At 45.8% G+C, this 26500-nt stretch overlaps 2 protein-coding genes across 4 annotated transcripts; one reads left to right on the forward strand and one right to left on the reverse strand.

Annotated features, from left to right (window-relative positions):
• Positions 1-263: 263 nt before the first annotated feature.
• isca2 (iron-sulfur cluster assembly 2) lies at positions 264-1744 on the forward strand. The gene is made up of 4 exons (XM_057059238.1): positions 264-705; positions 874-1051; positions 1237-1352; positions 1453-1744. Exons 1-4 carry the CDS (start codon positions 665-667, stop codon positions 1625-1627), a joined length of 510 nt encoding a protein of 169 aa, XP_056915218.1. The 5' UTR covers positions 264-664; the 3' UTR covers positions 1628-1744.
• Positions 1745-2019: 275 nt separating this feature from the next.
• Positions 2020-26476, reverse strand: eml5 (EMAP like 5). 3 transcript variants are annotated; one of them, XM_057059210.1, is made up of 45 exons: positions 25919-26474; positions 21722-21881; positions 21063-21161; positions 20680-20748; positions 17952-18137; positions 17331-17466; positions 17128-17151; positions 16591-16792; positions 16198-16335; positions 15820-16076; positions 15495-15707; positions 15236-15403; positions 14416-14522; positions 14194-14312; positions 13912-14098; positions 13670-13775; positions 13264-13357; positions 11657-11757; positions 11316-11509; positions 11023-11134; positions 10747-10874; positions 10172-10313; positions 9948-10100; positions 9356-9487; positions 9141-9229; positions 8416-8592; positions 8144-8345; positions 7930-8056; positions 7760-7774; positions 7379-7387; positions 6888-6966; positions 6458-6587; positions 6238-6336; positions 5872-5892; positions 5441-5614; positions 5139-5347; positions 4835-4992; positions 4632-4746; positions 4369-4557; positions 4106-4278; positions 3853-4015; positions 3663-3766; positions 3440-3593; positions 3187-3287; positions 2020-3109 (listed from the first exon to the last, which is right to left on the reverse strand). In XM_057059210.1, exons 1-45 carry the CDS (start codon positions 26113-26115, stop codon positions 3073-3075), a joined length of 5949 nt encoding a protein of 1982 aa, XP_056915190.1. In that variant the 5' UTR covers positions 26116-26474; the 3' UTR covers positions 2020-3072. The 3 variants fall into 3 exon arrangements, 2 of the variants coding, with proteins under 2 accessions (XP_056915190.1, XP_056915191.1); XM_057059211.1 differs by lacking the exon at positions 17128-17151; XR_008954335.1 differs by lacking the exons at positions 2020-3109; positions 3187-3287; positions 3440-3593; ... (3 more) ...; positions 4369-4557; positions 17128-17151 and having other exon boundaries at positions 4835-4973; positions 25919-26476.
• Positions 26477-26500: the final 24 nt, after the last annotated feature.

Below are 26500 nucleotides of genomic sequence, written 5' to 3' on the forward strand. Positions count from 1 at the left end.
TCTGTCAGGAATACCTCGAAAGAAACTGTCCTTCTCAAAAATGTAAAATAATTTCCTAGCTATAATTATAATGACACAATTAATAAATTCAAAATCGAATGTAATTATTTGCTTTGTTTGACTTGTTTCGACGGGGTTTAATGCTAGTGCCTGAAAAGCAAATTATTGGTAAAAATATCTAAATACCCGGAAGGAATCCAAACTACCCGATCTCTGCCAGGTTTCTGGTTTTGCTTTGATTGCATGTATTTTTTTCCCTTCTTTTTAAACTTTGATTGCAACTGTATAACACCTTTTTCAATATTGTCTGACGTCTATATCGTGTTTTGTCTTGGTCGTTTTGATATAAAGACAGAAACTAGCATGACCAAACGCGCATGCGCTGAAGTGATGTGGGACCGATCGAGTTCCGGTTGCAAATTGGGCATAGGCAACTGTCAATAAGGAAGCTGTTTTATGTTGATAATAGAGTGTTTGCTGCGCACTTGATTTATCCGTATGACTAATAAAAAAGAAAATATTTCAAACTTGTAACGCCCAACTAAAGGAAAACGTAAAGCCATCGATAAATATATGAACGATCAATAGAGGGCAGCAGGAGGCAGTGGACGAGCCCGTGTGAGCACCAACGAAGAAGAACTTCGTGTTTTTGTTGAGACGAGCGATGATAAGCGCCTCAAAGTCAAAAGTATTGGCCCTGGTCAGGTAAGTTATTTTGTGGAAGGTTTACTTTTAAGTCTAAAATAAAAAACAGGCATAGCCGATACAGAGGAAATTAAACGTTTAGATGTGTTTTAGAGTACAGTTAGCATGCTACGCCATTAAGGATCAGTGGTAAGTTCGTGCGATCTTAACGAAAACGACATTTCACAGGGCAACGACCCGTCTGACCAGCCTTAGTGGGAACCTGCAGGTCCACCGGGTTCCTCAATCCCCACTGTCCCTTCAAACAACGAGGTTTCAGCGTCTTAGCAGCGCCTCAGCACAGGAGAGCCTAGATTCGTCACCTCCATCGGAAGATAAAATCCACCTGACTGAGTCATGTGTGAAAGTTAGTGGAATCATATGATCGCTTATAATGTGTTATTGTCTTTATTAAACTAATGTGGAGATGACACTGTTTACAGGTTGTTGTTTTGTGTGCCTGTTAACATTCGTACTGTGGCAGCTGGCTGGATGTGTAAAGATTTAAAGGTTTAATCAGATTTAAATTGGTCCTTTAATCTTTTGATGCAGAGATTAGAGGAAATCCTGGAAAATGGAGAATACCTGAGAATACACGTAGAGGGAGGCGGATGCTCTGGTTTCCAGTACAAATTTTCTGTTGTTGATGACAAGACCGAGGATGACAGGTAAGACGATGATGTCAGTAATTAACCAATTTTTCTCTTGCCTATTAGTGTGTCACATTGGTTAAGGGCCGGTGTTCCCTCTGTTGGGCTCTCTATTCAGGGTGTTTGAGAAGAGAGGGGTGGGAATTATCGTGGATCAGGACAGCCTGGAGTTTGTTAAAGGAGCCACGGTGGATTACACCAATGAGCTGATCCGCTCCACCTTCCAGGTGCTGAAGAATCCCCAGGCTGATCACGGCTGCTCCTGTGGCAGCTCGTTCTCTGTCAAACTATGACCCTGTTCCACCCCCCAGAATTATTTATGAACCTGATGTAGCCCTTTTAACCATTTGTTACTCTATTAAATACATACACATGTTTTCAATAAATAACCCTGAGAACGCCACCGCCAACCACACTGAAAGAGATCATTTTTGTGAACTGAATGAAAATTCAATATTTGAAAGAATATTGTTTGTGTGCATTATGAGATTTGCTTTGTTTATTTTGTTCAAATTAAATATAATATTTAAAAACGCAAAATAATACTGTGCTGTTTTATATGCAATGCATGGTGAATTGATCAGTTTTGCCATTTTTATACTGGTAATTTAATCCTTTAAATTCAGATTGTTATGCAGGGAGATGGGGCCATTCACTCACTAAATACACCATTCAGACTTTAAAATTGGAGAGCATGGTTGCTTTTTATTATTAAAGCATAATTTAAGAAACATCTCACAAAATGTACAAAAACAATATGTACAAATGATATTTACACTGGTAAAATGTAAATCTAAATATGCAGCAACATTGCTTATATAGTTAGGAGGGAAATGTTTTGCACTTTTAATATTTTCTCTCTGATAAAACATTCCATTTAAGTATATCTGAATACACCAAACTTTACCTGTTGAAAAAGTCACACTGACACGTCATAGCAGCACATTGAGAGGTGACAGAATTGCGACGGTGCATTGAATCGACTGTTGTTTTCTGAGGAATTTGGTTTGTATAGATTGTCTTCCAGTAAGCCATGCACACTTACTAACCACGCACAGAATCCTCAAACAAGTACATCATGAAGGGGGGGGGGGGGGGCACTGCCAGGGGAAGGTCCAACCAGTCAACAACACAACCACAGACAACAAATGAACCAGCAGGGTAACACAGTGACCAGGTCAGGTGAACAGTGCATAGTATGCTTTGGCATGCTGACATCCAGAACATAACGGTGGATGTTACATTCAGGAGAAAGGCCACAGGATTTGGAATTACCAGTTGTTTCTTTTTTTTAAAAAGAAAAAGGAACAAATGACTAAAAAATAAAAAGCAAAGCAATACAAAAGAGTCCGAACCCTCGTGTTAAACACTCCGATTAAGGCGAATTCAGTTTGCTACATGAGTATTTTTTTTAAAAATGGCATCGTCATGGATACATACTCCTGCCACATTTACACAGATGCACTCTGTTTTTTTTTTAAATAATACCTCACTGAGATGATATGCACATATGTGATGAGGTTTGGTTTTTTAATAATGTGATATTCTGAGAACAACATCACTACCTGTGTTCACACTCAGGACTGATACGGTGGTGACAATGACTCTTGTACAAATGCATGCACCTAATTTAGAGGCAGTAAATCCCATAACCCTTTCCAGGCCAGCCGCCCGCTTTCTCGTTCTCCTCCTCCATCTGTTCGCACAACCTTTATTTTTTTCCCCCCAGCTGCGATCCTCAGTGAGGAGCATGGACGCACCTCCACACAAAGAGGCTGGAGAGCAACAGAAAAGAAGATCAGCACCACTCATCTTTCATCGCGGCCTTGGCGGCAAACTAACCCGCTCTCACCTTCTGTCGTCCCCTCCGGCGCTGACAATGAAGCGATCTCCGTTTGTGAAGCGTACGTTAGTCAGGTGAGCGGAATGGCCCAGAAAGCGTTTGTGTTTGGCCTGAAACAGATGACGACAGACATAAACACATTAGCGGGCTTCAACAGCAGCTGTTCTTCTTGAGGAATAGAAGATAATGTTTGCAACCTTTCAACAACGGAAATGGAGGAAAAGCATCAAAATGAGCTCCGCTTTAATCTCCCATTACTTACAAATTTCTCTGGACACGGAAAATCGAACAGCTTCACCATCCCGAAGTCATCGCCGGTGACGATGTTAAGGCCTGAGTGGGAGACGCAGGCACAGGTGACGTCTGCTTTGTCTGTGTTGCGGGACCAGATTCCTACAACCTCATCCCCAAGGACACTTGACACACATAGCAGAGTTAGATCTGCAGGTCAGATTCTCAAACATACAGCTGTCAGCGACCCTCACCTTGTCCAGCTGGTCCAGGTGATCCTGTCAATGTGGGTCTGCTCTGTGACCTGCTTCCCAGACGGCACTTCGTATACCAGACGCTTATAAGCACCTGTTGATATCTGCAACATAGAAAAATGAAGGTAACTGTCCGCACAGCTGGATATACGTGCCATCGCCGGTGCAAAGCTGCTGGAGTCTCCTGTACCTGGACGTAGGCGCTGTCGGCAGAGAAGTCCATCTGCATCACAAAGCTGGGGATGTCCCTGCAGCAGTTGATCCGGTTCAGCTGCGGCCCGAGCGTCAGGTCATAGAAGTCGACTGCGTTCTCGTTGGAGCCCACGGCCAAGTACCGGGAGTCTGGACTGAACCTACAGAAAAAGGGAAGGTTAAAAGGGAGAGATTGATTATTGGAGCGACGTAGCAACTGCTTTTCCAGCGCACAGTGTCCAGCTGATTACCTGATATCCTGGATAGGGGAACGCCGATCCCTCTTCTTCCCCCAGATTTTAAGTGAGGCCACCAGCAGGATGATGAACTCTCCGTTCTTCATGCCGATGGCCACCATGTCTCCTTCAGGGCTGTAGCTGATGGTATGTGCAGGGTGGCCCATGTTCACCTTATTCAGCATCTTCTGCTTGTACGCAAAAAATATCACCCTGTGTTAGTGACGCGATCCCGCTACTGTAGGAAACCGTAAAAGGGTGATGGTTAAAGGGCGGACCTTCTCCGGGATGTCCCACAGACGAATGGTTCCATCCTCTGCTGCGGATAGAAAGACATCTCTGGAGGGGTGGGTGGCCAGGCCCCAGATAGGTCCATCCATATGCCCATTTACCAAGATGTTGCATGCTGCGTTCTTCTCCCCTACTTCGATGATCTCTGCATTCCTGGTTCCCACCAGGATTTTACCCTGACGCAAGATCAACATCCATTTGTCATGATTAGACTTGACCTTTTCACCTTTTAGGGTCATCAGCTTCCTACCTTTCCTCTGCACACGGAGCGAACGCAGTCTACTATCTGTCCGGTTTCTAATCTAAACGCTCGACAACGTTTCAGCTCCTGGTCCCAAAGCTTCAGAGCACCCCCCTCCTTTGACCTGTGGAGTAAAAAGGATGTTATTGCTTTTCATAAAAATGAGTTGACTCGGCATTTAATGGTGTAAAATCACTGACGTGGACACTTACGGCCTTTCCTTGCCCCCTGTGACGATGAGGCCGTCTCTCAGTGTGGTGTACATGGTGAACACAGGGCCCGTATGAGCTTTGGCCACAATTCTTACAAGAATGTGTTCCTTCCACACACACACATCCCCACTAATGGTACCTGTAAATGTCAAGTTATTCTGAAACGAAAACAAACCTGCACTAATCTAGTGGCCTAAGAGAGCAGAGCGAGCAATGCAAGAACAGTTCACAGCATGTCAAAGCACATTTTAAATCATTAGTCCAATATAGGAAACTTATTACATTGTGGTTTGAGGTGACTTACAGCTCCAAATGCTACCGACAGCATCGTCTGCATCCTGGCGTCCTCGATGGAGCTCAGCACGCCTTTTTTGCTGAGCACGGCTCGACCAGCCAACGTCCAGAAGCGGACGTGTTTGATCCCCACAGACACAAAGTGTGTGTCAGAGTCTGGTCGAAATTCTGCCACGAAGATCCTTTGGGTGTGACCGTTCCGGCTGGCCACTTTGGCACCTGGAAAACAAAAACGGAGCAGTTAAATCCCCAACGATCAGCTGTGGTGCGACCTTCTGACCTCGGTGTAGGGATCGATTACTTGCGTCCTACCTTCCTGCCACTTCCAGATGGTGATGGTGTGCTCATTATCCAGGCCCACTGAGAGCAGCAGTTTTCCCGTGGCACTAAAGCTGACGGAGCAAACCCCACCCGAGTGGGAGCAGCGCAGCACCGACAGCGTCTGCTTTGTCATGGCGTCCCACACGTGAATAGATGGGGATGTTGCTGCAAAGCAAAAAAATGACAAAAAAATATTAACAACCCACATGATTGTTTTTTTTAAAAATTCTAATTTGAAAAATATACTAATAATTTAGAGTGAACGAACAGAAAAGTGAGCACATGCAGCGCGTCCTCAACTAAAATGGCCACTAGATGGCAGTAATCAAAAATAATTAACGAGCTGCAACGACACAGAGTTTGTTAATGACTAAAAAAAATTGTACACTTTCTAATGAAATAATAATGTGACATCGTCTTACCTGACATGTCACCTGTATCACCTGAAACAATATGGAAAAAAATCTGATTAAGTAACGAGCCAAGAGATTGTTTGGTGAGATTAGCAGTTTCTAACATTGTCATTATGACTTCAAACTATTTTGGTAATTTGCATAAGCTTACGTATGCTATACTGGACTAAAATGTATTCATCTCTCATTCAGATCTACCAGAGTGGAGGTGTGAGCATCTTTCCATGAGGATGAGGCATGCCTGGCTCATCTGAGCTTATTTATCAATGCAGAAAATGTTAATTTTGCCCATCGACAGCCATCGGGGCTACACAGCAACAGGAAAGAAAAATGACGAGGCGTTTGACACAGGAGGTCAACTTCTCACAAACATACCTACTTGGCCAGTTGCCACCACGTTGGGGAATTTCGGATGTTGATTGATTGTCAGGCACAGAATGTCGTCGCTGTGTTCTGCATAGAAGCTTTGGCAGGCTGTGAGGAGACACATCAACACAACACGCGGGGATCAAAACATTTGCTTTCCTGGTAGTTAATAGCGCGAGAGCTGGAGTCCCGCAGGTGCTGTGCATAAGCCTGCGCTCTGTCCACTCACAGGTCGTCAAGTTGAGCACGATGCCGACCGATGCAGTGTGGTAGATGATGTCCGCCCCCTCGTTCAGGTAGTGCACGTTATTGCGGCAGTCGGTGCCGCGATAACCGAACACCAGCTCCAGCACCAGGTCCTACGGGAGAGTCGGAAACAAATTTGCCCGGAAAGTCAGAAAGGTCATCGCCATGGCAACTAAAAAGCCAGCTGGTGGCCGATGTAGCACATTGAGATTCAATTAGAGCATCATCAGCGTCTCCAGAGAGGCCGTCTGGACAGAATATGGGCGCATTACACCTTCATCTCAAAACATTACATCAGCGGCTCCTTCATCTTTTGCTGCCCAGACGGAGACGAAGCTGTTTAATCTACAGATACCCGATGCTCTGTTTTGCTGTGACGATGTGGGATGATGAAGATGTGAGGTTCTTCTCACCTCTATTGGTCTCTTCTTCTTGCCAACATTGTTGGTCTGCAGCTTCTCCGGCTGGGGCAGAGCTCTGCTGACAGGAGGTCTGAAACAGACAGCCGGGTTAGCGGAGCCGCCATGGCGCTCCTTGCCGAGCAGAAGACGATGATTTCTGTGGTTATATTTATTGTTCTGCTGAGTCATTATTCACAAGCGCTGCATCTTTAGCACATTACGCATCACAATTAGAAACCTAACAAATTTCACAAAAATTGTATCAGGCAAATTGATGTATTTTACAACATAAAAGCCATATTATCCATATCAATATTAAGATGTATTTAAAAAAAACCAAAAAAAAAACCATTGTACTATTTGAGTTTTGTGCAATGAGGAGTTTTCCCAAGAGGAAATGTCCAAATGATGTATCATGATAAGACCTAAATGCTCTGCTAATCTAAAAAGAAATCCATATATCTATTCTACAAAGCAATGCAAACGATGGTTGGGTGACTTACCTGGAGCCTCTTCAAGGCAGCAGTAACAAAGGGAAAAAGAAAATTAGACAAATGTTCTCAGACTTCACTGCTGCCTGGAGGACACATGCATGTCAGCCACTGAGGACATAGAGGACAGGAATCAGCACAATTGTACGCAGCTTTACATGACAGGTGGAAAAACTTGATGGTGTTGGAATGGGCCAGTTGCGACCTTCGCCAGTGGATAAACCCCCTGTTTAATGCTGCTAAAAACTGGCTGCTGTTGTTATTTGACAGAAGCCTTTTGAAAATGAGAGTTTTTTGATCAAAAGGACGAAGAAATGCAACTAGAACCAGTTAACTTGGGTGACACTTTGTGATTTATCTGAAACAGTTTCGCAGATGGAGGTTAGCTCTTACCTGACCACGCCTTGCCTTCAGAGGGACGCAAAGAACGATGTTGGAGTGGAAACAGATGGAAAGAAGCAGAGCAAGAGAGGCTGGGTTATTTCAAAGCGGGAAGATAGCTCGGAGAATTTATATATTTTTTCCCTTTCTGGCCAGTTTTCTACAGCATCACTGCTTAGTACCTTTCATCCACAGAGGGCTCTTTCAGCTGCAGGTGAGGCTTCACACCCGTCATTGGTCTCATGCTGGTCGATAAGGCCTTGATGGTATAGTTGATCTCATTCTCTCGCGTGACATCGCTGTCATATCCTAAGGGGAAGCCGATGTGACAGAGATTTCTAGCAGCGGCATAAATTTGTCGTATGGATAAACTCTCAAAGGAAGTTCGTCTCTCACCACCGTCGTCCTCGCTCTCCAGGTCCGACTCCTCACTGTCGCCCTGCTTGAACTCCCGGTGGCCCTCCGTCTCGTGGGCCCAGATCACCAGACACGTGTCGCCCCCACCGACGGTCACCAAGAGGCTGTCGTCATGGCTCCAGCGCACGTTGGTAACGTGTGTGCTGTGTGCCAGGTAGCGTTTGAACTTTGCGTACTTGCCCTGGAGGACAGGAGAACATTAAGCTCAAACCCCCAGACTTATAGCAGCCTGTGTGAACGCCGCGTCTCACCCTAACGGGGTATCTGAAGAGTTTTACGTAGCCCAAGTCATCTCCTGTTGCTAGCACCTTCTTGTCGTTGCTAAGGCAGGCTGCGGTCACTTCTGTGACCTCGCTGATCAAAGGCCAGATGCCCTCGACAGACGTTCCCAGGACACATGTCCACATGCTCCAGTCGATCTTTTCAACCTGAACCGTTCAAGGGAAAACAATATATATCAAACAGCTGACATTATAATGCAGAATACACAAGGATTCTTCTACTTATTGTCTCCAAAATCTCCAAGCTGCTTCCATACAGCAGCTTTTCAATGAAGCACTGTTCTTTTGGTACACCCATTTCATGAACAAAAATAGCCCCCAAGGCTCTGAAGCTTAAAACAGCAACCACAACCAGTGAGTCAAAAACATCCATCACACGAAAACTGGCTCCCCACCGACCCAGCCTTCCATTAATGGTGCTGTGATCAATAGCTCAAGATAATGGCAAAATGAATGGGGAGTGTCACGTATCAGCAAGAGGTGAGACAAATGAGGAGGAGGAGGAGGTAGGAGACAACATCAGAGGCGCCAAGGAGACATTTATCATCCGTGATGCTTATTTTCTGAGTGCTCCCTGTTGGAAGGCATGTGAATGTCATGCAGTCCTAAAAGGACCCCAAACACTATTCCACAGCCTAAATTAGAGCAATGCCGGTGACAAATGGGCCGTGCCGATGCTCCGCTGCCGCGCTCACCTCTGTCGCGGGGATGGTCTGCCTCTTGCCCCGAGGAGCTTCGAAGAAGAACTGCTCTTTGGCACTTGTGTTGACTTGAAGGAGTTTTCCTGTCAACAAAAAAAGAAAACAATCCAAAAAGCCCAGTGGATCACGGTGCCTAGCTTGGCATTATAAACCCATAATTAGCAGTCCTTTCCAAGATTTTACCGGGACATTAACATTTAAGCTTTCACCTCTCTTGTCCCAGTCCAGATGGGTGATGTAATTCAGGCATCCTTTGCACACTCCCACACGTTTGCTGCTCATTACGTTGTAAATATCCACAAATGTGTCCGCCGATCCCACTGCCAGGTATTTCCCAACACCTGAGGAAACACAAAAGAAATCATTCCTATCTGTCTGTCCGTCCGTCCGTCCATCTGTCATCCTTCTCGCTTTCATTGGCATTATTCTCCTGGCGTGACCTTTACACCTCCGTGTGGGTTCCAGTCTGCTGGACTGGGAAAATTGAATCCACCACACGGAGGATCAAGGTCAAGTGTGCAGGCGCAACAGCCTTTCGTTCCTTGATTTCTCTGTCCACTCCTGCTGTGTCCCATTATGCTCTTGCTGTCTCTCTGTCTGACCCTATTACAAAAAGCCATTAATTTGGGTCAGGCCTGCGGCAACGCCTGCCTGCACCACAGTGGGAAGGAATTAGGTGTACCTGCTGAATTTCTGCTTCTACCCTTCATCCGTGCTTTGAAGGGCACATGGTGACCTATATATTACACAGACCTGGTTTTGAAGACGGGGGGGGGGGGGGGGGGGTGTCTATCCACGAACCTGGTGAGAATCTAATATCAGAGATGATGTCCTTGCGGTGGTGGAAGGACACCAGGTCCTCCAGGGTGTCTGCGTTCACAATGAGGAAGCTGCCGTCATTCAGGCCCACTGCCAAGGCTTTGCCGTCAGGGGAGAAGCAGCAGCAGCGGCCGCCTGAGGAGGACAGCGCATTCGTTGGGTGCCTGGCAGCAAGGCATTTCATCTCAGTGAGAGCAGCATCTCACCTTTTCTCAGCTTGCGTACGGCCAGCATGCAGTGGCTGGGCGAGAGGTCCCATATGCGCAAGGTTTTGTCATCGCTGACGGTGGCACAGAGCGGGAGGTGGGGATGAGTCGCCAAACCCCAGACTTCTCCTTCCATATGCCCCTGCAGATACACACAATAGGACAATCACCCATTTTGAATTTAATATGAGGAGGAAACAATAAAAAGTCTTCACATATACACTCTTAAAAACATGCCAACAAGCATCCGTCTTATTTTTACAACTCTCTTTTAGCCCACAGCTCCGATCCATCAGAATCTGCTCGGGGATATTTAAAGTCGATCAATACCGATACTTGCATTTTATCTGCCTCCAGCCAGGGGAGCTTGCAGGACCACCTAACTAAATTAGCTATCTCCTATTCATCAACATCAATTCATGACAGAATACAAACACCATCTTGGTAAAGGAGGCTAATAATAATGACGTATGAGTAGTTTGAATGGTTGTATTACCGCGTGCAGTTTCATGAGGAGTGAATTTAGAGGAAAGTTTTCTCAACACAAACGAAGCCCCTAACGAGCTAATTCTTACCTGAACCAAAAGAGTGATGGGGCCGCTCTTGTCCACCTCCAAGATCTCCCCATTCTTGGTCCCCACCAGAATGTGGCCATGGCCCAGAGATATGGCACGAATGGAGGGGTTGTCCTCCAACAGCAGCCCTGTCGAGTCCATGAATTACAGCGCCGTCAGAAAAGACAGGAAAAACAAAGCCTGAGATGGGACGTTTACGCTAAAAATACCGAACGATATAAATGAACTTATAGTGAGAGAAGCCAACGGTAGCCAAACAGGATGACCCGTTCTTACCTTTGGAGCCTGGAGCCAGGACTGATCTTTTGATGGCGTAGGTCTTGAGACAGCGCTCAAAGCTGTCATCCCACAGAGCAACGATACCATCCTTACCTCCGGTCACAAATCCCTACAGTGAGGAACAAGGGGACATGAGAGGCTGCAGAGATTTGCCTCCAGATGTGAACGTGTCACTGAGCACATTTTAGATGGCATAACTCTCCCTCATCTGAGCCAAAACACGTGACCAGATGGAGAGGAAAAGGGACCGTTATCCATTCTTTAAAGTGAGCCTGTCACTCCGCAAGTACCTTTTCTAGAGCGTGCACGCTGAATACCGGCCCGTCGTGAGCCTTGACGGTCTTCATGAGGAACATGTCCCTCCAGATGCAGATGTCCCCCGAACACGTGCCCGAAAACACCATCTCCTCCGACCAGCCGTACACGGCGCACATCATGGTCTCGGTCTTCCCCATGTTCCCCTTACGCCCAATTAGACCACCACCTGAGGAAACAGTCAGCCAAACAGTCAGCAGAGAGAGAGAGAGAGAGAGAGAGAGAGAGAGAGAGAGAGAGAGAGAGAGAGAGAGAGAGAGAGAGAGAGAGGTTGCTGCTACTTTAAGTTTTTGCTGCTCATTAAAAAAAGTCTTACCGGCTTTGTGCCAAAACTTCATATGTTTCACACCAGCTGTGATGAGCTTGTCAGGAAGGTAGGGATTGATTTTGACCACAAAGATCTTGTCCTTACTTCCACTGAAAGAAAAAGAACACAATAATTAATAAGTATTAATGATAAGAAATACGTCGATTTGACTGTAAACGATGTTGGGAGACAACAACATGTAAGTAGAAATAAACTTTTAATGGTTGCTTGCTTGTTTTTACTCTGAGCTACTGTTTCTGACCCCAGCCTTGCAGTACTTAGTACTTAGACCCATCTTTTATCTCTGTAAGTCTCTCTCCAACCCCTTGCCACGTTTTGGAGCTAGAGATTAGACGGCGATGGTGTCGTTTGAGCTTTGGAGCTGGAGTCGTTTCCCTCTCCCTGCCTCACTGTATTTACCACCAGGGTCTGGGAATGAGATTACTGCAGCTACAAGCTGTCTCCCAGCTACAGCTTAGCGCACGGCACAACCTATAAAAGCATTGTTTCAAACTAGCCAGAGGGATTTTCACTAGACTGGATGCTAAATCTGAATATAGAGTTGAGGACGGAGCAAACCAAGTACAGCTATTTTGGGGAACTGGAGTTTGTTTTAGTACCTTCCTGTTTCCAGGTTGTGTATTTTTATCTGGCCTTCTTACGATCCTTTTTTTATTGACTCCACAGTTATAAGTAATGAGTCACATTTATAGCAACTCCACCTTGAATTGTTGGCCAAAGTCAGATTTATTTTTAAGACAAATCATAAAAAAGGAACATTTCTAGTCTCTTAGTCAAAGCTTATAGTTGTAGCAACTAAACTCACAGCTTATCAATTCACTATAAAGGATGTAAATTGAAATATGAATTACATATTTGCCTGGGTAGCGATGCACAATCTTATCCTAACTGTGAGATTTTAGAGTTAAATGATGCTATGGAGGCTCTTCATCAGTCATCTTTAATGGTGAAGCTGCTTCAACTCCCATCCATAAATGTCCACTCTTAAATGGAAAGTTGTCGTGCAGTCCGTTTCATTTGGAGTTACAGCTTTGTCAAAGGCCATACCCGTTTCTTTCGCTGCCACTTGCCCTCTGCAGCTGAAGCTACGTGAAGTTCAGAATTGGACAGCTTTTATTGTAACGTCAAAAACATCTGATGGGTTTTATCAGCTGCTTCATCAGCATCAGCATCAGCATCAGCAACGCTGTCGCACTCTGTTTAAGCTAAATTTAGACCATATGCCAGCAAATAGGGTGAAATGCATCATTAGACTGCAAAAATCAGTTATCACACACACTTATGTAAGAGAGATAATAAAAATAAATGTAATTTCAGCAACATGGCATAGATCCTCGGCATTCTATTGTGATTTTTGAATGTTGAATGTCAAAAATAGAGCAAATACTTCCAGTTATTTGGTTTATCTGATTCCTCATTCTTCTTGCCACAAGGCGATAGGAAAATATTGCACTGGGTGAAGTGTGAGATAAATGATTTAAAGTGTAAGTTTCTTTCCCCAAGACAACAGTATTTCAAAAAGAATTGATTTACATTTGACTGAGATGGACAAAAGCTCAGTAGTGATGCGAGCACCTAAACCAAAGTGTACTCACCGCATGGCCGAGAGTTTCTCCCCTTTCCTCCAGTCCCACAGCACAATGGTGTGATTTTCATCCAAGCCGACTGAAGCCAGACGTTTGCCATCCGCTGCGGAAGGAAAATCAAATCCATTCAGTGCCGCGTGGACAGCCGCATTGGATGATATAACAGCAGCCTGGTGGGCTCAATCTAGAGCAGCAGATCCTGACATCCAGAGCCGTGGTCGAGCCTCAAGCCAATTAAGGAGAGCGAAATGCCTCCCAGACACCAAAGTGCTGTTTGTGCGACACATTTCTTTGTTTGGATAGTGTTTTGTCTCTATCTGTATGTGTGTAAAGAGAAAGCTTCAAATCTAAATGGTACAATAGTACGATCCAGTACAAATAAGAGGATTAGAGATATAAAATGTAAGACTGTTACCAGAGAAATCCAGTGTACACACTCCAAGCTGGTGGAAACCCTTCAACACAGACATGGGCTTCAGGGTTTCTATGTCCCATATGTGAATGGAAGAGTCCCTGCCAACCTGGAAAAGTAACAACACTCATTTGTTTCACACTGTGAATTTCAGTAATTTAATTCCGCTCAACAAAAACAAACACCGCCAACAGCCTCTGAGCCAGTGTGAATTAAAAAAGAGGCCTTGAATCTTTTCTAGCTACCTGGCCCGTGGCTACAAAGTCTTTTAAGGGATGGATAGCCAGACACAGGATGTCATCATCATGGCCCATGTAGAAGCGCTGAGTGTTCTGCTGCCGGTTGTACACGACCCCGATGGCAGCCACGTGGTACACGATCTCGCCCGTCTGGGTATAGAACAGGTTGCTCCTGCAATCGTAACCCCTGTAGCTGCAAGCAAAAAAGCCGCAGAAGAGTAACGCTTTGGAACAACCACTCCACGAGACATTTAGTCTCAGTATATTGGGCTCTTTTTTTAGCTCTACCCATGAATGAAATGCAGCTTCACTCTGCTCCCCGGCGCTCTCTCTCTCTTCTTCATGGCTGTCGCTCGATGCTTCTCTTTGCACTGCTCTTTGAGCTGAGGTAGGTCCTCTTTATAAACCTGGGTTCAAATAACCAGGAGCACACAGGGACGGAGGACTTATTGCACATTATTGCAGAAGTAAACACAGCAGCGGTGTATCGACAATGACATCATCACGCACTTGTCGTCTATACGTCAGCTGTGTCTCCTGCTCGATTTCTGAGTCCATCTCGGGGACATCTGACTGGTCGGAGTCGGATTCCTCGCTGTTGGAGTCCGCCAAAATCTCTGCAGGAAAACACAAAAACACATCACGCTCTGCGACCGTCCACCACATCTCCACACCCACCGAGATCACACTGGTTAAAAAAATAAAACGAAAAATGAACCACCATTTAGGAGCGCAATAACATTGGTTGGTTGCTGCGCATGGACATCACTTGAGACAAATGCAGGAATTTGCTGAGGCAGCGCAGATTAACCGCGTTGGGACGAGGCCACGAGTGGAACTGGCAGCAGAGGGTGGCCACTCACAAGATCCATTAGATGAATTAAAAGGAACGGCAGTTAGTGTGCGCTTTAATTTGAGAGAGCTGAGCTGTGCGCTGTCTCTGGGAGAAATATGACTTGGGAATGGCAATGCAATTATACTTCCCCAGCTTCATTCACTTTTATTAGCGTTGCCTTAATTAATGCGATGGCTGTTCCAGCGAGGGGCTTTAAAGAAAGGCCGGCTCTTGAGAGAAAGCACGGAAAGTGAAACAATCTAGTACACGTGTAGAAGATTACATTCATGAGGCTGGGGGGGGGCAGTGTGGGGCATTTTGTTGCAGCCATTCGACTTTATGCAACCCTCATTTGCACCCCCACTTCACTGGCAACAGTGTTAAAAGATAATTCATCCCCACACAGGGACCCAATAAAATACCTCTGTGCTTACACTTTATTTTCATTGTGGATCAATAAAATACATTATTTAGATTCGTGGGACATTTTCTTACCTTGCGCTGCGATGTGTAGAGCTTCTTTCGGTTTCCTTTCAGGAACAAACTTCCACTGGAACACTGAATGGTCGGCCCCACCAATTGTGACCACCCACTGGTAGTCATGTGACCATCTGGCGTTTGTAATATGTGCCGAGTGACCTAAGTATTTCTTAAATTTTGCACCTTAATTAATGGAAAGAGAGATACATTACACGTGACACAGCAGAAATGTAATCTAGAAATCACATTTCTTTAAAAAAAGGCTCCTCGTTACCTTTTTTTATGCATGGATATCTGAGAAGCTTGACCAGTCCGTAGTCATCAGCTGTTACTAAGACTTGATTGTTAAAGTTGGCATCCACAGAATTTATGTCATTGATATCGGAGTATTTGGGCCATATTCCGTTAACTTCAGGGCCCAACACGCACGTCCATGTAGCCCACTGGACCAGCTTCAGCTCCTCCCTGTTAGTCACCTCCTTCCCACCTCGAAAGACAGAAGACGTTTTATCTCACAACGATGCTCAGAGCTCAGTCTCCGTCTAATTGTCTTGATGTTGAACAGCAGTACGGTGTGTTACGTGGTATCGCTGACTTACTCGGCATCCTGTAGAAGAGCCTCCTGCCGCTGCCGTCATTGGTCTGCAGGACCTTGCTGTCTGTGGACCAGTCCATGTGTGTGATGAAGCTGCTGGAGCCAATGCACTCGCCCACTTTCTTGTACCTTTGCACCACGCTATAAACGTCCACCGAATTATCATTCGAACCAACTGCCAAGTGGGCCCCATCGGGGGAATACTTCAACTCATGGATTGCCTCTTTCCGGTCCTTGATGTGGACCACCTCTGTCATGTCTCTGGAGGACAGAAAGGCTTGGATGAGGCACAAGAACGGGCAATAAAACAAGGCCCCTTTACATCTAACTGTCCCTTTGACAGTCACCACTGCCCGGTGTTAGCAGTGAATTGTGGACCTACCTTACTCTGAGGACAGTGAAGGACCCATCCTTCATTCCCAGGGCCAGGTGAATGCCATCGGTGCTTACAGCCGCACAGCGGATGGGCTCCTCCATGTTACAGCGTGCTATCAGAGCATGATCTATAAGGCTCCATATCCTTCAGAAAAAGGAATAGGGCAGATAAATTAAGAAAGAAGGCAGCAGAGACATTAAACACAGATAATAAATCAAAGCAAAGGCATTCATGATTTTATTATATATCTGCTTATATCTAACCCTATTGTATCTGTTGCTGGGCTTGGACATAAATGACAGGTCTGAGGCGAGGGAGCAGATGAAGAGCATTAACTCCAATGGAGAACACAATCATCGATCCTGCACAATAAATGAAGCACCGCGACATCAGCCTCACCTGACTGAACGATCGTCACTGCCGGTCATTGCGAGAGGTTTGGTGGGGTGGACGGCGAGAGCCCAGAGCTCGCCCTCGCAGTGACCCTGCATGATGAGGAAGGGCTTGTTGCGGTCGTGGACCACCACCTCGAAGATCTCGCTGTCCTGCGTGCCCACCAGGATGTGATCCCCCCGCCAGCACACGCTGCGCACAGATAACCCTGTAGGCACCAGACGCCGACACACTTAACACTAATATTAGTGGAGTAAACGTGCCATTATAAAGGACAACACCAGGATAGTAAACACAGAGGGTGCAAATGGCCACCTGGAACAGAACCTAGAAGGAATACCGACAGCGCATGTTCAGGTAATCTGAGGGACACTGGGAAACACAGAGAGAGGGGAATGATAAAAGCATATGTTGTATACATATGTGAATGTAAACACTGGTGTGAGCTTGGAATTATTGACAAGAGGAGCTGCCGAACAATGCGGGGACTACTACAGACAGACTGACATGGTCACCAAATCTGCCCACAGTGACATTACCCACCTCGGCTATTTTCAGCTCTAGCTACTGTTAGATCCGAGGTTACCAATACAAAAGACAGAGAAAATAGAGAGAGAACATTAGTACGGCAAACAGGAAAGGGTGTTTTGTTGTTTCTGTTGTTGTTTTGTATGATTCCCCAGTGCCACAAGAGAGGATTTAGCTGCTGCTGGATCAAATGAAACGGGTGGGCAGTCTGACGTTACCTTTATATCCCTGGTCCGTTTCCCTGAGATCAATGACAGTAATTGGTTTGAAGTTGAGATCCCACAGCCGGACGCAACCATCTCGACCCCCGGTGGCGAAGCCCTCCTCACAGACATTCATGCTGAAAATCCCTGACTGCAGGAAATAAAAGGCTGTCAGTAAAAATCTGCTCAACAAATGAGCAAAGACAGAACCGGCCCCAGACGCACAAACACACAACCCTGCTGCCCTGACATTTGCTTTTCCAGACTTTTACAATTACTGACCTGCGGCCGATGCCTTAAAGCACCAGAATGAGGAAACTTTAAAGACTGTATATGGTTTTTTTGTGTTGGAAGGGCCTCTTGGAAGCCTTTTCTGTTTTTTGCAAACACCAGGATTCACATCCTTTAACCCTGTGAAACATTTGATAATACAAACCCAGGAATGGGTTATTACGAGCCATAATCTCCTCCCCCACCATCCCCTCCCCTCACCCAGCTGTTGATCCAATATATATCATTTAATCCTGTGGAGCAAAAGGCTGATCCTTTTCTACTAAGCAGAATCAAATGAAGCCCGCACGAGACTTTGACCCAGGTTCGCACGATTAGAGGTTTACACGCCACTTTTAAACTCACCCCATGGGCTCCTTGCACCGTCCTCATCAGGTTGATCCCTTTCCACACATAGATGTCGCCGTTCAATGCGCCTGAATACGTGACCTCATCCTTTGCGCAGGCGAGACAGAGAATTGTTTGGAGGTCGCCCGTTTTGCCAAAAACACCTCGTTTCGGTGTCAGGGCGTTACCACATAAGCTCCAGAACTGTAACAGGAAGAAACACAAGTGTGCATGATGGCTAATAATCCCTCATTTAATCCCGCAATAAAAGAGTTAAGTGGAAATTAGGACACATTTACATGATTACAGTTTGACAGCCACAAACAAGGGAACCCTAACAAAGCGATACAGACTGAGGGAAAGAGACCTTGAAAGGGAGGAAAGTCAAATTCAAATGCACCTCTCATCAACACTTACCACTGGGAAGTCAGTGGCGTAATCGCCTGATCAGCATGCACGGACGCACAGTCCAACACTTACACAGCGGCTCATTTCTTACGTACAAGGTCAGAGGGATGCACCGGCATGGTCTAGACCGAAGTCTAAATCCATCAAATGAGAGTGAAACAAGGATGCTCCATCTGCACTGAGATGAGAATTAGAGGTGCCTCAGCTATGTGGAGACGCTCCTCGTCCTATCAATGCTAAGGTTATGTTAAATCTATGGTTACCCTAATGGCGCCAACGGTGTGGTCGGAAATTGTTCCCCAGGCAACAATGGATATCTAGGGACACAACTGACAATACCCTCAAGAAACAAATGAGCCTGTCATCCCCTCAGTAAGGACAATCCTGATAGCTCCAGGAGACTAACACGAGGAGTATGCTGTGACAGAAGGGGTAAAGCTTATTTCGCACAGGTGTAATCTGCAGGTACGAATATTGGGCATGGAAAAATGTTTGCCTGATTGGGATAGCTGGAGGTTCAGCGGCCAGGCCTGTTGCACAGACAGCAGGGAAGGATGCACTATGAATACGCAGCCCTCCTTGCCCATTACTGATAAGGCAGCGAGACACAAGAGGCAGCTAATCCCTCTGCTGCTGAACTACTGAAAGGGGACAAGATGGAGGCGAGGAGGCAGAGGGAAAGAGAAGGAGTAGAAAGGTAGATACTGTAGCTGCAAAAATGAAAGGGGTCTCAGTAAAAATGAGGACTGAGATAAAGGAGCTTTTTTTTCTAGAAGTATGCTTTTAATTTCTTAAGTAGCCTCCAGAGAGCCGCTGGCATAATAGAAGCTAATGCACTTCTCTCAACCCGGGATTAGCACTATGTCATTGGCTCAGTTGCCTTCACCCTCTCTCTCCGAGGAAATGTAAGAAGCTCATAACTTACAGCGACTTCTGTCCACTGCTCTCACTGTTTCATCTCATGTTATCATTGCATCGCGCCGCAGTTGCCCTGAATGGTGTCAGACAACTGAACACATTACACTAGGAAAGGCTGCTGTGTTTCTCTGTAGTTTTTCCTCTAAGTGGTGGCTGTCCTAATATCATGATTTACAAAACTGCATGTGGTCTTGATGGTATCTACTAATGACAGGTGAATGTGCACAGCATTAACTTCAAGATGTGACATATTTATACAGAACATCACACACACTGTCTGTGTGTTGATTTCGGAGTACACAGTTGGCTGTTCTGGGATTTGGGCCCACTGGCAATGAGGAGGTGATGGATGGATGTCGGCGGGACGCTTCCGTGTGTGGGCCGGTGGTGGGCATGCGTACAATTAGCTGACAGGCACTGTGTGCGGACAAGAACCCTGCCAGCAGCTCTAGTGCTTTATCACAGAGGGAGTGTTCTCCTCAGCCTCCTAGTGAGTGGATTACCAGGACTAAATCTCCTGGATGCTCTGAGTGCTGTAATCGCCGAGCGAGCGCGGGGCTGGGGAGCAGATGTCACATGGTCCGCAGGGTGCAGGCTGGGAAATTATGTGGGACAGTTGCTGGATTGCCTTGGCCTCAGGAAAGCAGAGGGGAGGGGAAATGTAGTAGAAAGGGGGGAAGGGGAAACCAGTAAAGTCAGTGGGCATGGAAGAGGAAGGGATGGTTGCAGAGGGTCTACGCAATCGTTCGGTTCGACAAATATATACATATATGAGGAGGCAGGTGATCAATGGGACGCTATCTAAATTGGAAATATATGTACAGTACTTATAGGTCAAAGGTCAGACCTCTCTGCTTCCATTGTGTTTAAGCTTACAAAGCACCATTCCTTAAACCAGCAGGATCTCCTGTCATTCCAGGGGGAAAAAAGACTCCTCTATAATGACTGTGTCTTTTGGGAACACGACACACTACACACCCCAAGGGAAAGCCTGCAAAGAAACCCTTGCATGAGCTCTTCAAAAATGTATGAATGCAACTCTGCTGTGAAAACGAAGTCATAGATAGGATGAGGGGGAAAAAAGGAAGTGGCTGCAGCTGCACAGAGCAATTTTAGATGTCACGGTTTTCAATAAAAAGAGAGCATTTTTCCTCTTGGAGAGCAAAATATCTCAGATTTGATGGAGAGGGACTGTGAGTCATTGCCTGTCCTACTTACCGTCTGTGCCTAATAACCATAGACTCTGGAATTAAGTGAATTTGCATACATCCATTTTAAGACTTTGATACAGTCATGGCGATAAAGTGGAGGCAGCAGGAGGGAAAAGGGCAAGGAGCCAATAGGCTTTACAAGGTCTGAAATATCTTTTTTCGCATAGCCAGCGAGAAACTTGGCATGTAACATGAAGAAGGTGCTGTACCTTTATATGTTTGACACCACAGCTTACAAGCTTGTTCGGCTGGTACAGATCCCATGATATGTCGAATATCTGGGAGGGGGGGGGAGAAAACAAAGAATCAGAAGAAATGACTGACAAAAAGAGAAATTTTGAGCAGACATAAAAGAAAAAACGTAATATTCAAAATAGATGTGCATGTGGGCTGAGGGAGCAACCTCGCATTTTCTCTTGAATAAAAAAATTCCTTGTCATAAATGGTGCGCTGGCTCACACAGAGCTCCCAACCCTCCTGTCTGACTTGTTTGTATCTCCTTCGGGCACATCCTCCATGTTGTGTGCAGGGCTAATTGAAGCAGTCGATACTGAGCATGTTACACAGGCCGGGAAGAACAGAAGCATTTTACCCTGTCAGTGTGACCAGGGGCGGCTGCCAGAACCTTCCCTCTCCTCCAGTCCCACACGCAGATTGTGTTTTTAGAGTCCAGGCCCACGGAGACTAAACACTGGGAAGATGAAGAAAGGAGATGGAGAATTCATATCGCAGATTGAAAAGCCTCTGCTCTGTTGCACTAATCACAGCAGAACAAAGTACCTCCAGTACAGCATGGCTGACCATAATGGAGGTGCTAATAAGCAGAATAACACACAGCAGAGAGAACAGTTGTCCAGCCTCTGGCACTTCCGCTGAGCGCATTTGAGTGCTTTTGCCAGAGGAGCCTCCTATAGCCGACCGAACGAGCACGCAGGAAAAATGGTGTCAAAGCAGAAGACAGCAGCTATAGCGGGAATCCTGCGCTCTGCTGCATATTTTACAGGGGGAAGGACGTTTTCTGTCTTTACCTCTTCAATTAATGTTGGCCTGTCGATCATGTCTTTTGTGAGCACAATTCCTGAGTCAATATTTTGGAAGGAGCGCTGATGAAACCGAGTGAAACAAAGTGGGACTCAAATCTTAGTGATTGACTCTCTCTCCAGATCTACTGTGTTGTTCCAGTGAGAACACTATGAGATTTCATCCTGCGTCCATTATTTACATGTTCACTTCATCGTGTAACAAACATACCTGTCCCTCAAGGTCAAAGGACAGGCAGGCGATCCCATGGGTGTGGACGTCCTTCAGAATGGACACTGTCTGTGTGGTGTAGGAGTCCCACACACAGATGTAAGGCTCCTTCCCCACCTGCCCGGTGGCCACCAACACGCGTTCCGGATGCAGGGCTAAACTGTACAGAGACAGGGAGAGAGGGGTAAAATGAAAACACCTGGTTACCCTTGTTGCGTGTGTTTATTGGGGTTGGGGGGTGGGGGGGGTTGTCCCTCCCAGTGGAAATCACTGGGATGAGATGAGCACATTAATTCTGTGATGGCTCTGAGTCAAAAAGCACAGGGACAGCTTGATGAAGTGACATGGTTCAATTAACTCTGTTACGCTCAAGTGTGCACAAGCCCACACGTGCAGGCTTATGCGTGCCTACGAGCTGTTCCTGGAATATGACAAAAAAAATATAAAAAAAATAAATCAGTGCTGTTAAAAAAGATTCTATTTTACATTTTTGAAATTTTAATTTCCAAATTCCACCTTCTGCCTTTTTATAATTCATCTGGGGGTTTCCTTGCATCACCAGGCATATGTTATATAATCTCCCTCCCCACCACTCAGACCTCCCCCACCTACATGCAGTCCCACTCTACAGCTGAGCAACAGCCTGCTGTATAAAGCTGTCACCCCCCCCCCCCCCCCCCCCCCTCCACCCATCCTTTCAGCAGCCGCCAGTCACGTTCCAGGCAGGCCTGAGTAATTCACTGGGCAATTCTTCCTCTTGCCTTGTCCTGGCCTATATATTTCACGCAGCGACGGAGCTCCCTCCATCATAATCAGCCTGCGTGTTTTGCCAACTGCTCTCCAGAATTTCTAATCCTGGCTTGTAGTCAGACAGCAGGCCAGAGAGGCTTTGTAAGGCCAGGCCACACAGACCAGCTGAATTCACGCGCCTCACAACTAGTCCAGCCGTCTTCCAGTTTTAAAATCCACATCTCCTCTTTATTTTTTTTTCCCCAAACCTTTTCTGCCTGACACCTCGGCCCCGTTCAAAATGTGCTCACCCACCTTTGAGAGCCGATGTGACATCCCTGACCTCCTTTGTGTTCCCTCTCGCTGTGTTCCCTCACCACCTCTCCGCTTCCCCACCATCTTTACTGGACCCCCCCCAACCTGGCATAATTTCCCATCTTACGGTGAATTACATAATCAGAGCAAAGCAGCTAAAAATAGCATTTAGGAGAGCAGTCAGAGACAATGACTGGAACTGCTTAAACTGGTGCTTTTGACACCATCCACTTCAAGGTGAAATATAAAGTGCTGGGGGGAAATATTTAATCATCAGCTAATGACCCATTTACATGGGACAACACCGCATTAAACCGAGCAAGTCTCATATCCTTGTAGTTTAAAATATGCACAATATATCAGTTTAGATAATCCACAACTTTAAGTCAGTTCCGCCAAGGTTTCTGGTTCATTTACATTTCTGGCAGCTGATGAGCTCGCTAAAAGCCATCGCTAATGACTTTGCCTGCAGTGCATCACCACAATTCTCCTGTTTAAAACAAGCTATGGCTGTTTGATGCGGCTGTCTTCCATCTGCCAAGTCCTCCGGTACAAAAGGAGCTAAATACTGCAGCAATTAAACGGCCTGTTTTCATGCGATACGAGGTAAAATAAACAGCCCAAAGAGTTGTCATGGTGACGATCTAAATGTGCTGCAGAAGCAAATGTGAACTTCCACTGAATCACTTTAATGAGACAAGAACGCGGTCCGGCTCAGCAAGTACAACCCAAATGAGTCATTTTATTGTATTCATAGACATTGCTGACTGTGCTGGGTCAATATTCATGGATAATAGACACAGCAAATAAGCTTTAAATAGTTTTTATGTTTAATGGGTGATAAACAGCTATTTAAGATAACTATAAATGCCTACTTTGCCAAATGCGGTCTCCACTGCTCAGTGCGTGAAACATCGAAATTAAAAATTCAGAAACACATTCATAAATCACCTCCAGCTATAATCATCTCATGCTTAGTTTAACTAACTGCTAAGTTCCAAGTGCCAGTAAGGTGACAATAATAATACAATTGGCTGCCTACACCTATGTAAAACATTCACAGCACCCCTTAAAACGTGCATCAGTCCAGATTGACTTTGCAACACCGATTCAAGCTATTGAAATAAGTAACTGTACTGAGCTCCAGAGGATCCTAATTGGGGAAGACAGCTTTGCTCTTTAGAGACCACACTTCCTTCTGGAGGGTGGACTTGGAGCTACTCTTGCTGATAACGGGACCTCTGCATCTCAATGAACATGCAAACAGAGCACCTGGAGCAGGACGGAGCGCATCGACACGTGGTCAACTTACCCACACACTCAGCTGGTAAACCGCCTGGTTATTGTTCCAAAACACTCAAATTAAATGCAACTGCAGTGCAAACATATGACAATAAGAATAACCACAGGTAATTCACACTTTAATATGCAGAGTTAGTTCACTTAAGCTCCGGCTGAGTGAAGGTGTGAGGCTGCACTGCCGCCTCACTCACACACACACACACCACACACACACACACCACACACACACACACACACACACACCACACACACACACACACACACGCGCGCACACACACACACACACACACACACACACTTCTTTCCACACACTTCATGCATTTTTTATGAAATTAAAAGATAAAGTGGAAGTCTTCTATCCATCCATCATTGTTAGACAGGGAGCTGGAACCTATCCCAGTGTCGCCTGCAGGCGACAGGCAGGGTGAACCCTGGACAAGTCCCCAGCTCATCACAGGGCCAACACACACACGGTGGCAAACAGCCATTCACACCTGCTCATGATTTGAACCCAGGACCTTCCTGCTGTGATGCTACTGCCCCACTGCCCTTGAAGTGCTAAAGATGAATAAAAACTATATTTATTAAATATGAAAAATTGAACCAACCTAAAGAAACACGGATAATTCAGCAGGGAGCTGTCACACGTTTAATAACATGCATGCCTCTTTTCCAGAGAATCGTGATTTAAGCAAAAACATTTCATTCTTTTTCTCGCCTAAGATGCAGACATCATCATGAAACATTTGTTTTTTCTGCCAGATGAGAAAAAGACTGAAATTCCTTTGAGCTTTTCTTTTTATCAGGCAGCAGCTCAGTTGCTTTTCACTGATGTGCAGCCACTCCTCAACATCAAACAGTAAAATTGGGACGAGATCAGCCGAGAAATGAATCCAGTTAGTAAAATATGATGCAAACAAACAAAATGGAGCAGGAGCCAAAATAGACCCAGGAGGAGAAAAATAGGAGCAGCAGAGGAAACAGAAGAATGGATTTGAATTGCAGAGCTTTCTGAGGGGGCTGCATTTATTCCACATGAGGTAAGGCAACGTGAGAGCAGGCTAAGTTATACAGTAGGCAATCTGTGACTTTCCCCGGGCGTTCCCGTGCTTTCTTTTAGAAAATAATGTGCTAGTCTGTGCTAGTCATCCTAAAATAACCCATCTGGTTTAATTCCAGACATTTACATTTTCCTGCAATAATAAGCACAACTGACTACTCATCTGATGTTTTTTACCTTACAATTGGGCTCAGTCAGTGTGACCCCCTTCATCTGCACAGTTGAACTTGGTCTCTTAGCCTACAGAGCAGTGGAGTGTATCTCTATTGTCCCATTAATAATGGAGCAGGATCCCAGCTGACGAGCGACACAGTAATGCTAGTCAACTCCAGGACGAGCCACCCAAAAAATAAATAAATAAATAAAGGGAGGGGGTGTATTGAAAGACTAGAGCAATTTAAAAGGGATGCAAAACACGATTCCTAAATTAATGTTAATTCTAGCAGATGCTTCAATGAGTTTGTGGAGCCCCACGTTGACACAAACACACAGGAGGCTCTCCAAACCAATGACACCTTCAAGGAGCGTCGGATTATTTTTGTCATTTAATATGACACTATACAGGAGGTCACGTCTAGGGACAGTTTTAATAGTAAAAGACAAAACTAGCACTTGAAAGTTCTGGTTAGCATCACTTCTCCAGGTGATGAAACCCCAGTCCCTGGGATGCTGTTAAGTTGACCTACACCTCCCTGCGGAGCTATAAAATATCATATTACACAGGGAGGCACCAGCTCCGATGATAACAACACCACTCATGTCCAAACTGTTATGTATGTTGATACCATTACCTTATTATGTCATCGTTATGCCCAAGGTAAAATTTTTGCTTGTGCTCCCTTGCGTTGTACACAACTCCCACCCCGGCCACGAAATAGACTATTTCCTTGGCGGCCGTGTAGTACAGGTTGTTGCGGCACTGATGTCCCCGGTATCCGTAAACCCACTCCAGTCTTAGGTGGCAATTGGGAGCAGTCCTGTCAGCCATGTCCGCACTTCCGTCTCTCAGTTGCTGTCACGAAGGTTTTCTGATATAGTGTCATTCACCAAAACCGATTTATTTAAAACCCACGCGTCCCATTAGTGCTTTTTAATTTCCTTTCCAGGGAGAGCGCTGAAATCGGGCATTTCTGCGGTTCGTGTGTGAATGCCGAGACTCGCTGGCTGATAAAATGCAAGCCCTCTGTGACGGGATAAGAAAAATGGGTCTCTAGGCTGCTGCTTTCATTGCGGGAATTGAATCGCACTTCTTCAGCCCCGGGCTCCCGGTCCTCTTCGACATAGGTCAAAGCTGCTGTCAAATCCTGCAAAGATGGAGCTGCACCCGTTATTCCACCGGCCCTGCCCACAAAGATGACGGCATAGCCAGTCAT

Source organism: Takifugu flavidus, chromosome 16, assembly GCF_003711565.1.
Source record: "Takifugu flavidus isolate HTHZ2018 chromosome 16, ASM371156v2, whole genome shotgun sequence".
In the NCBI taxonomy this organism is placed as follows: Eukaryota; Metazoa; Chordata; class Actinopteri; order Tetraodontiformes; family Tetraodontidae; genus Takifugu; species Takifugu flavidus.